The 13,517-nt window shown below is 39.6% G+C and overlaps 2 protein-coding genes across 2 annotated transcripts in view; one reads left to right on the forward strand and one right to left on the reverse strand.

Annotated features, from left to right (window-relative positions):
* Positions 1–3,377: 3,377 nt before the first annotated feature.
* The window catches only part of LOC311085943 (calcium homeostasis endoplasmic reticulum protein-like), a gene marked incomplete at its 5' end in the record, with an annotated part of 37,353 nt that continues 27,213 nt past the window's right edge, over positions 3,378–13,517 (forward strand). The window contains 3 exons of the mRNA XM_084118562.1: positions 3,378–3,409; positions 4,294–4,388; positions 4,467–4,652. Of these exons, the coding sequence (XP_083974688.1) occupies positions 3,378–3,409; positions 4,294–4,388; positions 4,467–4,652 (313 nt within the window). The remainder of the gene's footprint in view (positions 3,410–4,293; positions 4,389–4,466; positions 4,653–13,517) is intronic.
* Positions 5,711–6,773, reverse strand: LOC311084265 (uncharacterized protein). Its single transcript, XM_084116187.1, has 3 exons — positions 6,702–6,773; positions 5,877–6,297; positions 5,711–5,788 (listed from the first exon to the last, which is right to left on the reverse strand). The coding sequence occupies exons 1-3, from the start codon at positions 6,759–6,761 to the stop codon at positions 5,757–5,759; spliced, it is 513 nt and encodes a 170-aa protein (XP_083972313.1). The 5' UTR covers positions 6,762–6,773; the 3' UTR covers positions 5,711–5,756.

Consider the following 13,517-nt stretch of genomic DNA (forward strand, 5'->3'; position numbering starts at 1 on the left):
TTTGACTGTAATCATAATGCAAAAACACTTTAAATCACTATTTCTAAAAAAAATATCTAAAACTTGATAAGAAATAGTTTTTGAGATTGTTTAAATATATATTAAAATCCCCCCTCCCCCCAAAAAAAAGTAAATGTGTCCATAAACAGCTAGGGAATTCACATGCCTCTCCATAGAGAGCTGTAGATGCCATCTAGTGGTTACACCATGGTTCTACGCTTTCTCTCCATACTCTCACCAGATGGTGCTAATCTGCTTAAAACATTTTTTTTTGAAGGCCTAGACTCTATATTAAACTAAAATACTGTATAATTTTTTTTTTTTTAAATACATTTATTTATATAAATTTTTAAATTATTTTCAATGGCAAAAATAGACCATAAATATTGCATAAATATTAATAAATTCAATAAAATTATCTCAAAATACAAAATTAAAAAGAATAAATATTATAGAACAAAAATAAATTGCATTGGTTTTACTGGGATGGAGGAAGTTTCATTTTTAGGCCTCTGGTCACTTCTGACCGGGAAGGCCCAGGATGTGACTCCGAAACGAAGACCGTCTGAGGTGCTCTAAGCGATGTCGGGAGACGTAACTTCTTGTTGACGTTTGAATTGTTGTCAAACAAAACAGAGGCTAGCTAGACCCTCCCTCCTCCCTCCCTTCCGGCATAAAGGAAAGTCAAAGTAGTCACTACAAACAAAGTTGAGTTTAACTGATACTTCATTCAATGTGTAATGTCGCCAATTTAGATAAATGCTTTTATATATTGCAGAACAGAATGCAGAAAAAGAGAAACATTATCTTAAAATTGTTTCAGCACCTGTAACTATATAACTATAACTATAGCTCCCATACAAGGACGCAATAATAGCAAGATAACGTTAGCTTCGCGTTGCCCAGTGAGCATAAACAACGGCGGCGTCATAAACAAATTGTTATCAAAGTTGTTAATAGCCTATAAATCAACAGTATCGGAAGAAATGATACAACTAGGCTACTAGTCGACTCGAAACTGAAAAGACAGTGTTTTATCGTGAGATCCCCCTATGGGCGGGTTGAAGACATGCGGGACGAGCTCCTCCTACTGGCTGTAGTCTCTCGTCTCTGGACAGAAAAGCCTCTGATGAGCTAAATTACGTTTTTTGCGTCATCTGAGGTTTTTCCCAGACACACAATACAGAAATCTCTCGTTTCAGGGGGACATGAGGGAGGGAAGCACGGTCACTCGAAAATACTACCGGGTTTCTACTGATGCAAAGCTTAATGCTAATCGGTGAAGTGTCCCTTTAATTCAGAAAGCCTAATTGCAAATATATTAAAATCCCACTGTAGTCAATATTACTTAAAACTCATCTTTGATCACCAAAATTACATATTTAAATGTTTTTTCCTTGAAAAAAATTCTTCATGCCTTAAAATAGCTTGGATGTAACTCGACACAGCCTCATTTAGTACACAAGGTTCTATGAATATGCAAATGAGCCCCGCCTCCACTCACTCAGCTCAGAGATCCACTTGTTGATCTGATTGGTTACAAGGTAACCGCCGCCGCGGCAAGGTAAGGACACCGCCGTCTGTGTATGAATGAGTGAGTGAATGGGTGAATGCGAGGCTATGTAAAGCGCTTTGGCGGCCATAGGTCTGTGAAAGCGCTATATAAATGCAGTCCATAAATAAATGCAGTCCAAGGTAGTTTGTGACGTCAGAAACACCAGCGATTTCAAACTGTGTTTTTGAGACTGTCTTTGGTTCACTGCAGTTTTAAGAAGAAAATACTCAGCAATGGTGTCGACTTATGAATTTACACGTTTGTCTTAAAGCAGATTAAAAACACCACATAGACATATAAACAACATTAAAAACTTAATTTTCACCACAGGGGGACTTTAAGAAAAATTACAGAGCAGATTACGTGTTTTCTAAATCTAATCCCATCCAGATTTTAAAATATATGATTTGATGCTGCTTCACATTTATTTTGAACATTTTGAATTTTTAACTGGTGGCGATTGAATGATTATCCCTATCATCCAGTGGCGGTTCTAGGATTTTTCTGTAACAGGGGCCATTAAGGGGCCACATGTTACATTCAGGGGCCAAATACAGGGTACATTCAAGCACACAAAATAATTTATTCAGTACGGTGCAAATACATTTCGGCAGTCATTCCTTTTTCAAACGCTCTAATAAAAAATTATGAGCCAGTAAAGTTCTTAATGATTTTTTTTTTCCATTTATTTATACTGTGCATAAAGGACACAATGCACTTCTTTCTGGATTCCACCTTTTAAGTTTCATAATCATGTTGTCGCTTATAAACAGTAAATTATTGTTAATTGTTTGGGGGATGGAATTGCATCTGTGATCGTTGTGAAGAATTCTCCGGTTGCTCTTCTCGTCGACGATTGATGGGTGGGAATCTCTAGTCTAGGCACCTCACGATTCGATTCGATTACGATTCAGAGGGTAACGATTATCGATTATTAATTTTTTTTTTTTTTTACTACTTGGTACTTTTAAAGCAAATTATTTATGATGACCCATAACGAACTTACTTCCAATACTTCCTATATTAATTTTATTAATAAAACAAAATGGAAGTGATTTGGCAAGTCAACTGTAAGGTTACATTTGCCAGCATTTGTCCCAACATTGCAAAGAATCAACAGGAAAATAAATGTGCCTGTACTAGCAGTATACTTGTAGTAAATTAATACAAACTTCAGCATATTCTGAATCTCTAGCATTTAATAATAGACTTCTAACCAACATCCTCTTGTTATTTCCAATGAGCAATATAATCCTTCAGACAAAAAACAAAACAAAAACAAACATTTTGCTGTAGCAAATTCACAAACCGTTTTCGTTCAAAAATATAGAATGGTGTAGCTCTCATACAATGCTTGTGGACATACGCATATTCTAAATAATTAATAACATACAAAGCCGCTCTTATTCACAACTAAATAATAAAGAGTTATGACTTGAAATGTTTGCTGTATAGGCTACTACAATCAAAAACAGCTTATACAAAAAAAAGTGAATCTGCAGAGAGCACGTACAGTCAAAAACTTTTTGTGACTGGCATTGCACATATTGCAGGGCAGTATAACGTACGTATAACAGATCGGTTTACAGCATATTGATGTGAAAACTAAACAATACAGAAAACAGCTCTCAAACAAAAAAATACTAAATAGGTAACAATGACATTTTCCATACGTTAGCTTTTAACGAAGAGGGTGCTGTTCGAATTTGGTGCTGCAGCCATCATGCGTCTGTTATGTGCGCGTCTCTGTTATGTGCGCACCACAGACTGTCCGCGCACTGCACGTCCGCTTTAAGCCTCTGTTATACTTTACGCGACCGCGATGGCGCGAGGGTCCGCAAGGGTCCGCGTGACGTAAAAATCGCCATCGGGGGTGCGCGCGGAGGCTCGTTGCGGACTGGCGCGTGCCTCCCATTTTTTGTGACCGCGCGGACCAAGGGCGCGCGTTCATTAGGTTAAAACCGCGAAAGAGATGGAAATAACATGGACGCCGAATTTGAAAAAACGGAAAACGCGTGCATGCTAGAAATAGAACCAATGCCTATTTTTCACGCAAGCCTGTTGGAAGCGTTTCCAGGCAAAATAGAATAGGAAAAGATGTTTATATGTCATTTTGACACGAATACATATTAATAAATGTCATTTTGATGTTTGAAAGTGTCTAGGTTTTGACATAAATGCAAATATAAACTATAAATATTTAAAATATTATCGATTATACTGGCCAGACCGATCTACTGCGCATGCGTTGAACGCGTTTACCGAGCGGACCTCAGCAGAAAGTATAAATACAAGTAGTCCGCGTCCGAGCTGTGCGCAACTGTCGTGTACGCGTCCAAACTGGAGTATAACAGAGGCTTTAGAGTTCCGCCTTTTGCGTTCCGTCAATATTACGTTATTAGGAAAAATATATATATTTTTTTTAGAAAATCGATTTTTGACATTTGTGAATCGATTCAGAATCGTCCACGTCCGCATCGATCGCGATGCATCTAAGAATCGATTTTTTCCTCCACCCCTAGGAACGGGGGCCAATCAGGGGCCAATCAGATTTCAGCAGGGGCCAGGGCCCCTGTGGCCCCGCCTCTAGAACCGCCCCTGCTATCATCCCATCTATTATAAAAAGAAAATGTATTTAAATTCAAATAAATGCATAAATTGATACAAAATTAATTAAATGAATCCAGTTTAAATATTGATTTAGCATGCCGTTGACGTGAAACCCCGTCTCTCCGCAGCTCCACATCTGGGTTGGGTTCAGCTCCCGCCGCGATCCCCGCCGACCTCAGGCTGGGCGAAGAAAACAAGGGCCATCAGATGCTCATGAAGATGGGTAAGTGATCCAGAAGACTGCGTGTGAACCGATGCCTCCACTGATGCGGCGCTGAATGTGTTCCCATTCGTCCTGCAGGCTGGAGCGGATCAGGAGGTCTTGGCGTTAAAGAACAGGGCATTCAAGATCCCATTAAAGGAGGAGACATCCGGGACAAGTGGGACCAGTATAAAGGAGTGGGAGTCGCGCTGGACGACCCGTACGTGAACTACAGGAGAAACAAAAGCTACAATTTTGTCGCAAGGATGAAAGCACGAGAAAAAGGTATTTGTGTTTTAAAAAGCGGTCCTGTTATGATGTTTTCCATCTTCATCTTTCTTTAGTGTGTAATGTTGCTGTTTGAGTTCTTCTCTATATCAGTGTCAGTGTTTCTGAACTCCTGAAACGCCTCCATTGAAGTCTTGAGTTTCTTCCGGGAATGAACACGTCACAATATTCCTCATTTAAATAATTAATATGCAGAATAAAGGGGCGGGGCCTGGTTGAGTTAGTTAGTAGTGTGTTAAACTGGCGGTTATGGTAATTAGGGGCGGGACATTTCCCAACACACTCAGCGCTTAACCAATCACAACACTGATCCAGCCGACCAATCAGAGCACAGTGTGCTTTTCAGAAGGAGGGGCTTCATAGAGACAGGAACTAAACAGAGCGTTACTGACAGACTGGGAAGAGAGGAGCCGCAACAATGGAGAATATGGGGAAAATAATCAACATTCAAGCAGGAAAACCTGTTCTAGTTAAAAATACAAAATCAAGACTTTGGAAAAAGGTCATAATAGGTCCCCTATTACAATAGCCAAGTCAAGCATTACTATTATTGATGCTAATACTTAGGGTTAGGGGTTTGATCAAACCATTAACCTTAAATATTAAACTTTGTTTGTAAATATTAAACACTTGTATATTTTATATTTATGACCAAATATGAATGTGTTTGTGTTTCGTCCTCAGTAAGCAGAGACCCACACGAAATTGTCGTGTTTCCATTGGGCGTATTTTCAATTCAATTCAACACGCAATTTCAATTTGCGCAATTTGAAAGGTAATGGAAATGCGGCTTGTAAAAATCTTTGACTCTAATACACTTAAAAAAAAAAAATGAAACAAGAATTTTGAACCTGACTTTATCCAATGTTCAGATTTTCGTTCTAAACTTTTATGCAAATTAGTGCATATTTAAATCGATAACACCTAATTTGCATATTTAGCCTTAACATTTCAGAAGACTAGTAATACAATTCTTTTTTGCGATTATTAATGTAATCAATTAACTGGAGAAGAATCGTGATATAAGTTAATTTTATTTATCCTATTCACTTGGGATGTCTTGCCTTAAGTTTGAAATATGACTTGGACGTGTTATTGAGTTTATTTTTCTAAGATTCGCCCACATACGTGTCCTAAAAACAAGAACAAAAGTGGCCCTCCACTATAACCCTGAGGGACGCCCCAAAGAAACTGCTCAAATAACCGATTACAGAAACCTACCAGAAGACCACGTGTAGGCAAATCCATCCATCTGTGTCTGTACCGCAACCTCCTTTACCTCGTGACGGTCAGGACTGGGGCCGTGGGTTACAGTCGCATTGGACGAGCTAGACCTCGAGGAAGAGTCTGAGTGGCGACTGGATGACAGTGATGATTGTGATAAAGTACGATCATCATCATTGTCGTCAACCTGGGATTTGTACGAGCTGTACTGGAGCTCGCTGACCAATGAGGCATCTTTAGCTTCATCTGTGAGACGTTCTGAGATCTCACTGGCACTTGATGGCGTCTCTGATGGGATCTCGCTCTCAAAATCACTTTCGTAGGCTGCCGAGGCTTCTTCCGGTGTGGGTGGCGAAGCGAGCTTTGAGATGTTGGATGACTTCTTGTTCCTGTCTTCCTTTCTGGCTTCTGTTTCTTTCTGTGATTTAAAAATTTATATTTTGTTTAAATTTGAAAACATAAATTAAAACAATTGAAAATCAAGCTTTTAATGTTGTTTATATGTATATGTGGTGTTTTTAATACGCTTTAAGACACCATTGCTGAGTATTTTCTCCTTAAAACTGCAGTGAATCAAAAACACGGTTTGAAATCGCTGGCGTTTCTGACGTCACAAAGTGACGTGGAGGCGGGGCTCATTTGCATATTCATTGAACCGCGTATACTAAATGAGACAATTGTGTTGAGTTACATTCAAGCTATTTAAGGCATGAAGAATATCAAAAAAAATATATTTTGGTGATCAAAGATGAGTTTAAAGGGATAAAATCATTGACTACAGGGGGATAAAAAAAAAAAAAGCATGTTAGACATTCAACAAACCTTTTCTTGTGATATTTCAGCTGTGGCAAAAGGTATAGGGGCGAGATCATCCAGTGTCATTACACTGATTTTGAAATCTGGGTAAAAAGAAATTTGTTGAGAATAAAAATTTGGGCTTACAATTTTATTAAAGAATAGTTTAGATGATTGCTAGATGTTAAATTGACAGGTGTTTTACCATCCAATACTGCACTCCTCTCGCTCAGAGTGTCATCTGAGTCTACAGGAAAGAGATCATCCAAAGACCGGATCTCACTGTGATCAGATTCAGAGGACACAGACCGTTCAGTAAACCGGATCACGCGCGACTCAGGCCTGCTGGGGGAAGGAGAAAGACTGCTATGGTGGAGAACTTTGTGTCTTTCAGGGGTTGGTGAAGATTCACTGCTCTTCTTGTATAACTGGAGAAAGAGAAAAGCAGAAAGATGTTTGGAAGGACATGAGGGTGAGTAAAATGTGTGGTCAACTAACACTTTAACTGGGTCAATACCTTTTTAACTGGTTGAGGACTCGTCTTCCTCGCTGCATTTTGCAAGGAACTCTCTGATAGGCTAAAAGAATCTCCTAGAAGTCTTTGCATGTCCTGTTCGTCACTGTCTAAACTGACTCTCCTGACTTTTGGGCGGCAGTGGTTCATGTAGGTTGTCTACAAACCGAAAGGTTGGTGGTTCAATCCCCGGTTCCACCTGACCAAGTGTCGAGGTGTCCATGAGCAAGACACCTAACCCCAGCTGCTCCCGACGAGCTGGATGGCGCCTTGCATGGCTGACACCGCCGTCGGTGTGTGAATGGGTGAATGTGAGGCTATGTAAAGCGCTTTGGTGGCCATAGGTCTGTGAAAGCGCTATATAAATGCAGTCCATTTACCATTTATATTCATTTAGACCAATGGTTCTCTCAGGAACCCTTTCCTCTTGAGGTGCGGACAGCGGTTTCTTCAGAAAGCGAGTCCCTGTTATGCTCAGATCGCTGCTGGACTGGACAGATAAACGTGTCTCCTGTGGTTCTGAGAGGTGTGTATGGTCACTGTCACCTGTTCCTTTCTGGTTTCGAATGCGGTTCTCGATGAGTGCTGGTCCACTCAAAGCCGTGCTTTGTGAACTACGTTGAGGAATGAACTTTAAAGGAGACATATCATGCTTTTAAATTGTTCCTTTTTACATATAAATCATACATTTGTAGTCTATATAAAGCGGAACTGCAATGCTTGGGTCTGAATTCCTCAGTATTATAGCTCCACAGGCCCCTTTTCTACCCCTTTTCTGATGTGCGTCTGAGAGCAACTCGTTTTGGTGCGGTCTCTTTAAATACAATTGAGACACTTCATACCCCGCCCCCTCTCCAGGTTGTAGCGGTGACACTCGGTTCAACTCCACCCCGTTCGGCCATTTTTGTAGTTTGATAGCAGAGATACGATTATCTAGCGGCACAGAAACCTTTTATTCACACGTTATTAACAAAATGTCAACAATGGAAGACTTGTCCAGCCAGCCTTACATGTTCGAGCCAGAGTCGAAGCCGGAGCGAGATGAAAATGAAGACGACGAACCTGTAGAACAACGTCTTCATATGGATGTATCGCAATGGTGTGTTACTGTATTTACACATGAAACTTTGGTCTTCCAACCTTTTACCACCGTGCCGATTTATTTTGATTAATATGTGCGAGGGAGAGAGAGCAAGACAGCGTCTAGTTTGGAGACGGTGATGTCTTGTTTACACTTTCGCCTGGCTCTGAAGAGAGAGAGTGAGCGCGCGCGCGACCGGGGTCTCTCTCTCTGCTCGTTCTTTCAGTTAAACATGCGTCCTGTAACAAGCGCGGCAGTTCATCTACATTAAACGGTGTAATGAAGCGTGTGGGTTACTACATCCAACAACCGAACATTTTAACTTACCCTCTCGTAACTTCTGCATCCTTTAGCTTGGACTACAAAACTGCAGCGAGAAATAAAAATGGCGGATTGCTCGAAGTGTTGGGCCGGAAGTCAATGTCCTTATTTGGCAGTTGGGTCATTCTACGAAAATGGTGGCTTTCCTGTCCCAGCCTCAACCACCAGGAAAAACACTTAAAAGTGTCAGATAATGACACAAAATATATGTTTTTTGTTTTAATTGAAGTGTTTTATTGTTAATAAAACATATGTAAGACAGTTATATTGCAAACAATTTTTTATATATATTATAGAACATGGTCAGTACCATAGACTGTAAAAAAAGATGGACGACGCCCCTTCGCTCTCTTCCATTGATGAGAACTGAAGCCGCCAGAGTCCCGATATGGCGCTGACATATTGGATCTTGAGTCTGCGCAGTAGCGATCTCGGGACCAGACCTGCGCAGTAGTGAGCAGGAAGTAAAGCCGCGAAATCAACGCTCCGCCCTCACTCTCGCAGAATGCACTCAGGGAGAGAGGATTCTGCACACTTTTTTAAAAATTGATTGCAGTACGTCAAGAGGCTTGTTAAAATAAAGTAAATACAATCTCCTCAGTCCTCCGAAGATCCCGAAAAAATGTCCGTTGGTGCTTCAGTGACTACTTCGCTCAGAGAACCTGTCAATCACAGCTGTCAGTCATGACGTTACACCACCGCATCACGTAACTAACTAAAAAACAACTTATTTTTGAAACAGACACTTGAACTTACATCAGCGTGATAAAAACGACAGCAAATGAAAGAAACCACCTTTGGTAAAAAGATATTTGAAGTGTAATTTAATTGTTTAGTTGGTCTCACGTCCCGTTGAATAACATGGGGAGGCGGGGCTTATGACCTATACTAGGACCAGTCACCGGGGGGCGATCGAGACGTTTTGACTTTTCAGGGCTTGTGCGGCACGCTTGGTCAGTACCATGAAATTGGCTTGTCCCTCGGGTCAGGAGTCGTGGTTTAGAGACATATTTTGAGTTAAAAAATATATTTTTCTCCCCCTTTAAATGTCATAATACAAAGGGAAGTAGTATAGTTATTTAGTGGACTACTTAAAAAACTAAAATATCAACTAAATATTATAAATAATTTACAGGGAATACCTGTCCCTCAATTTCATGTCACTGGTGTTACAATTTATAAAAACCACCGCTTTGGAAAAATTCAACATCCTTGCCAACTTCTTCCTGGGTCAAAGGTTCATTTTAATCATGGCTGTTTTGAAAAGCACATGGTGAGTGTGCACTCTCTCTTCATCTTTTAGCAATTTGATAAATAATTTGATAATTTCATGCGAGGACTTAAAGGGACTGTGTGTAGCTTTTTAGGTATTTTATTATCTAAAATCAATATTTTTATTAATAAATATGCCCTCAATGATGTACAAATACCTATGCCAATGATCAGACTAATCCTCGTAAACGAAGAATTTATTATCTTTATATACATGGGACGGGTAGGTTCACGGAGGCTTCCATGTAGTTCCGCCATCTTGAAAAACTATAATATCAGAGAGGGACAAAAAGTACTAGGCCAACGCGTTTCCACAACGCGTTTCGTTCAGAGCCAGGCGTCACGTGACTGAAGCCAGCAGAAGCGGAGAAGCAGAGCAGAGAGAGGCGCTTGTCACTGCCCCGGCAAGTTTAAAAGGCTGCACTGTACGGTTATTTATACACCGTTCATTCATACATATGCTGAGTCACAGGATAAGGAGTCCTCGTCGTCGAAAAAGTCCAAAATAGACCGTAAAAGGAATCGTGACCGGAGATTACAAAAACAAGGGTTAATGTCGGGATAGCTAATGCAGGAGAAAGCTTTCAAAAGAGACGCTGAAGTTGCCTGCTTTCTTCTTGACAGGCAAGTCAATGTTACGGTCTTAATTACAAGCTTTTTTTTCATTGCTTGGTTGTGTACTTTATTATATAGACAGAAGAACATTTATAGTAAAAGTTAAACAGGCTCTTTGATGAATAGCAGCTATTGAGTAAAGTAACATTAGAGAAGTTTTTTATTATATAGACAGAAAAAAAAACTATATAAGTTTTTTATTATATAGAGAAGTACTTTATTATATAGACAGAAGAACATTTATAGTAAAAGTTAAACAGGCTCTTTGATGAATAGCAGCTATTGAGTAAAGTAACATTAGAGAAGGCTCTGATGATGATGATATCTAACAATGCACGTACCCAATGCACGTACCCAATGCACGTACAAAAAATATAACGAGTAAAGAAGGCTTTATTACTACTAATTACCATAGTTAATGTTTTTCAGAGTCAGTAATTCATACTGTAACTTTTTTTCGTTGTTTCAAGTTTCAGTTTGTTTTAAATAACAAACCTGTTCTCCCGAAGAAAAACTCAAAGTGCTATTATAAGACATCCTGTCATAACTTTTTGGTACATAACGGCTACCGTAGATGCAACGCGCATTTGAAAAAGCGAGGCGCTGGAGAGCATTATTCGTTTGAATGCAAAATACAATTTCACCACTAGATGGGAGAAATTCCTACTTACAGTCCCTTTAAGATGTGTCACTGGTGTTCTACAGTTTTTAGTAAGGGGAAAGGGAATTTGATTAATATATTTTTTCAAATTGCATGATTAAGTGATTTATTTACAATTTAAGAAGTGTGGTTTGAGCTACTGTGGCCGCCATCTTAGATATGCCATTTTGTCTGCAGATTTGTCACTGGTGTTATCGTCACTGGTGTTACTGTTGCTGCTGGTAACACCAGTGACATAACGGTAACACCAGTGACAATCAATAACACCACTAACTTTTTTCTCAACATAAGGTTTCATAAAAGCCTCAACAATTATATTAATAAAGACTTTTTAGCATTTAATTACCGTATTAACATTGTAAACACATAATATTGCTTTCCTTTTGACAGATATGGCGAAATTAAGTGCTGCTGAAAAGCAAAGACTTTACACGGTAAAAAAAAAATACATCCCCAAGTCAAACATTTCTAGTGACTGATCACATCTAAATTTTTCAATTAGTCTGACGTATTATCTCTCATTGAGCCAATGTTAACAGACTATTGCAACAAGAATTGCACTTGGGCCAATAAAAATTTTTTAGATGTGTCCAGTCACTAGAAAACTTTGACTTGGAGAGGTTAGAATTTTTTTACAGTGTACAGGCAGCACAGGGATGCTGACCCAGACCGCAGAGCAGCCTACCTTAAACAGAAACACCAGGGCTGGGTTTCCCGAAACCTTCTTAACACTACGTTGTTCTTAGTTACACCTTAAGCTGTACCTTATCGTTAATACGTGTTTCCCGAAACGTTCTTAGTTAAGTATATCTTCTGTAAGCTTTTAAAGGCCAGTGAAAGCATAGGCTACTGTCAGTTAAGTCCTATTCGGATGCTAATATTGTTTATTATGGGCTTGTACGGTATTTTAAACATTTACAGGGGTAAGTCTGTGATTGAATCCATAATATCAGTGTTTTTTATCACCCAACCCGCGTAAAAATCCCTGGCCAAATTAGTACCTACTGTTTTTTGACAAACAGGTCGTATACGGTAATTTAATTGCCGTCTGAATCCACATCTCTGCGTTTTCAAGAAGAGATTCAAAATTCACTGTTTAAAGCCTTTTTGATCACTGCCGAGCACCGTATGTGACGTACATTTTTATTACTGAAATGCTTGAAAGTTTTTACAAGAACAATATTGCATCGCAGCTCCACCTCAGCGAACAAAAATGGGAAAGAGAAGAAAGCACATAAAAAAATTAAATGGTTATTATGGCAGCAATATATGATACAATTTTAAAATATGTAGGCAATGCTATTATAGGCTATTATAGTTTGGATTATTTTTTATAATATCCCATGAGTCCTAGTAAATGCAATTTCAACTATTTCTAAAGTGCTTTAGCCTTTTTATAAAGAACACCGCTTTCTCACATAAACAGCCCCTGCACGAGAGAATAATTGATTCTCGAGCCATCGATATCAGCAGATTCAGCACCATCGCCACGGACAGCGCCGGGTAACGTCGCACGTAAGAAGGTATATCTTAAGCAGCTTCCTAAGGTATAGTTCGGGGAACACACCTAGAAATGGTATACCTCAAAACACAGAGAGACTGAGAGCAGGAAAGACAGTGTTAATGTAGAGTTTCTCATGAATTTACCACAGAGCTTCACATCAGCACATCTGCCATTTTAAGATGTCTAGTCGACGAGGTCTTCACAGGCGGTCTGTCTCTAGGGCTCGTCTAGTTGTCTCGATCTCTGCTGACATTCAGGGCTGTTGTGTTCATCTCTATGTGCAGATCCTCCATCTGATCTGGATACGGACCAGATCCGGCTGACTACAGTAACCTCGGGATAAAGAAAGAGACAGACAGACTAATATTAGTGTAGATGCTGTTCCTCTTACGATATTACAAGAACATTGGATGTTATGGGAAGTGTTCCTGTTCCGGTTGAGAAGATTTATGCAGCCTAACAATCCTTTAACGGATGTGAATTATAGGAATGTGATAATGTGTTATGTGTATGCCAGGTTAAAGAGATGTGTTTTTACTCTAGATTTAAACTGACAGAGTGTGTCTGCCTCCCAAACAAAGCTAGGAAGACTATTCCAGTGTTTGGCGCTAAATAGGAAAAGGATCTTCCGCCTCCAGTGTATTTTGATATTCCAGTTATTATCAACTGGCCAGAACTGTGAGACTGCAGTGGATGTGAAGGACTATAAAGTGACAAAAAAGCTCAAGTACTGAGGAGCGAAACCATTCAGGGATTTATTATTAATCAGCAGGATTTTAAAATGTATGCGGTGGTGAGTTTTTCTCTTTTATTTTATCAGTACAAACATCTGTGTGTCTGGTTTGATCTGTCGGTGGATAAACAGCTTCTGCTGG

The sequence above is a fragment of the Abramis brama genome (genome assembly GCF_963993115.1).
Source record: "Abramis brama genome assembly, chromosome: 6".
Taxonomy (NCBI): domain Eukaryota; kingdom Metazoa; phylum Chordata; class Actinopteri; order Cypriniformes; family Leuciscidae; genus Abramis; species Abramis brama.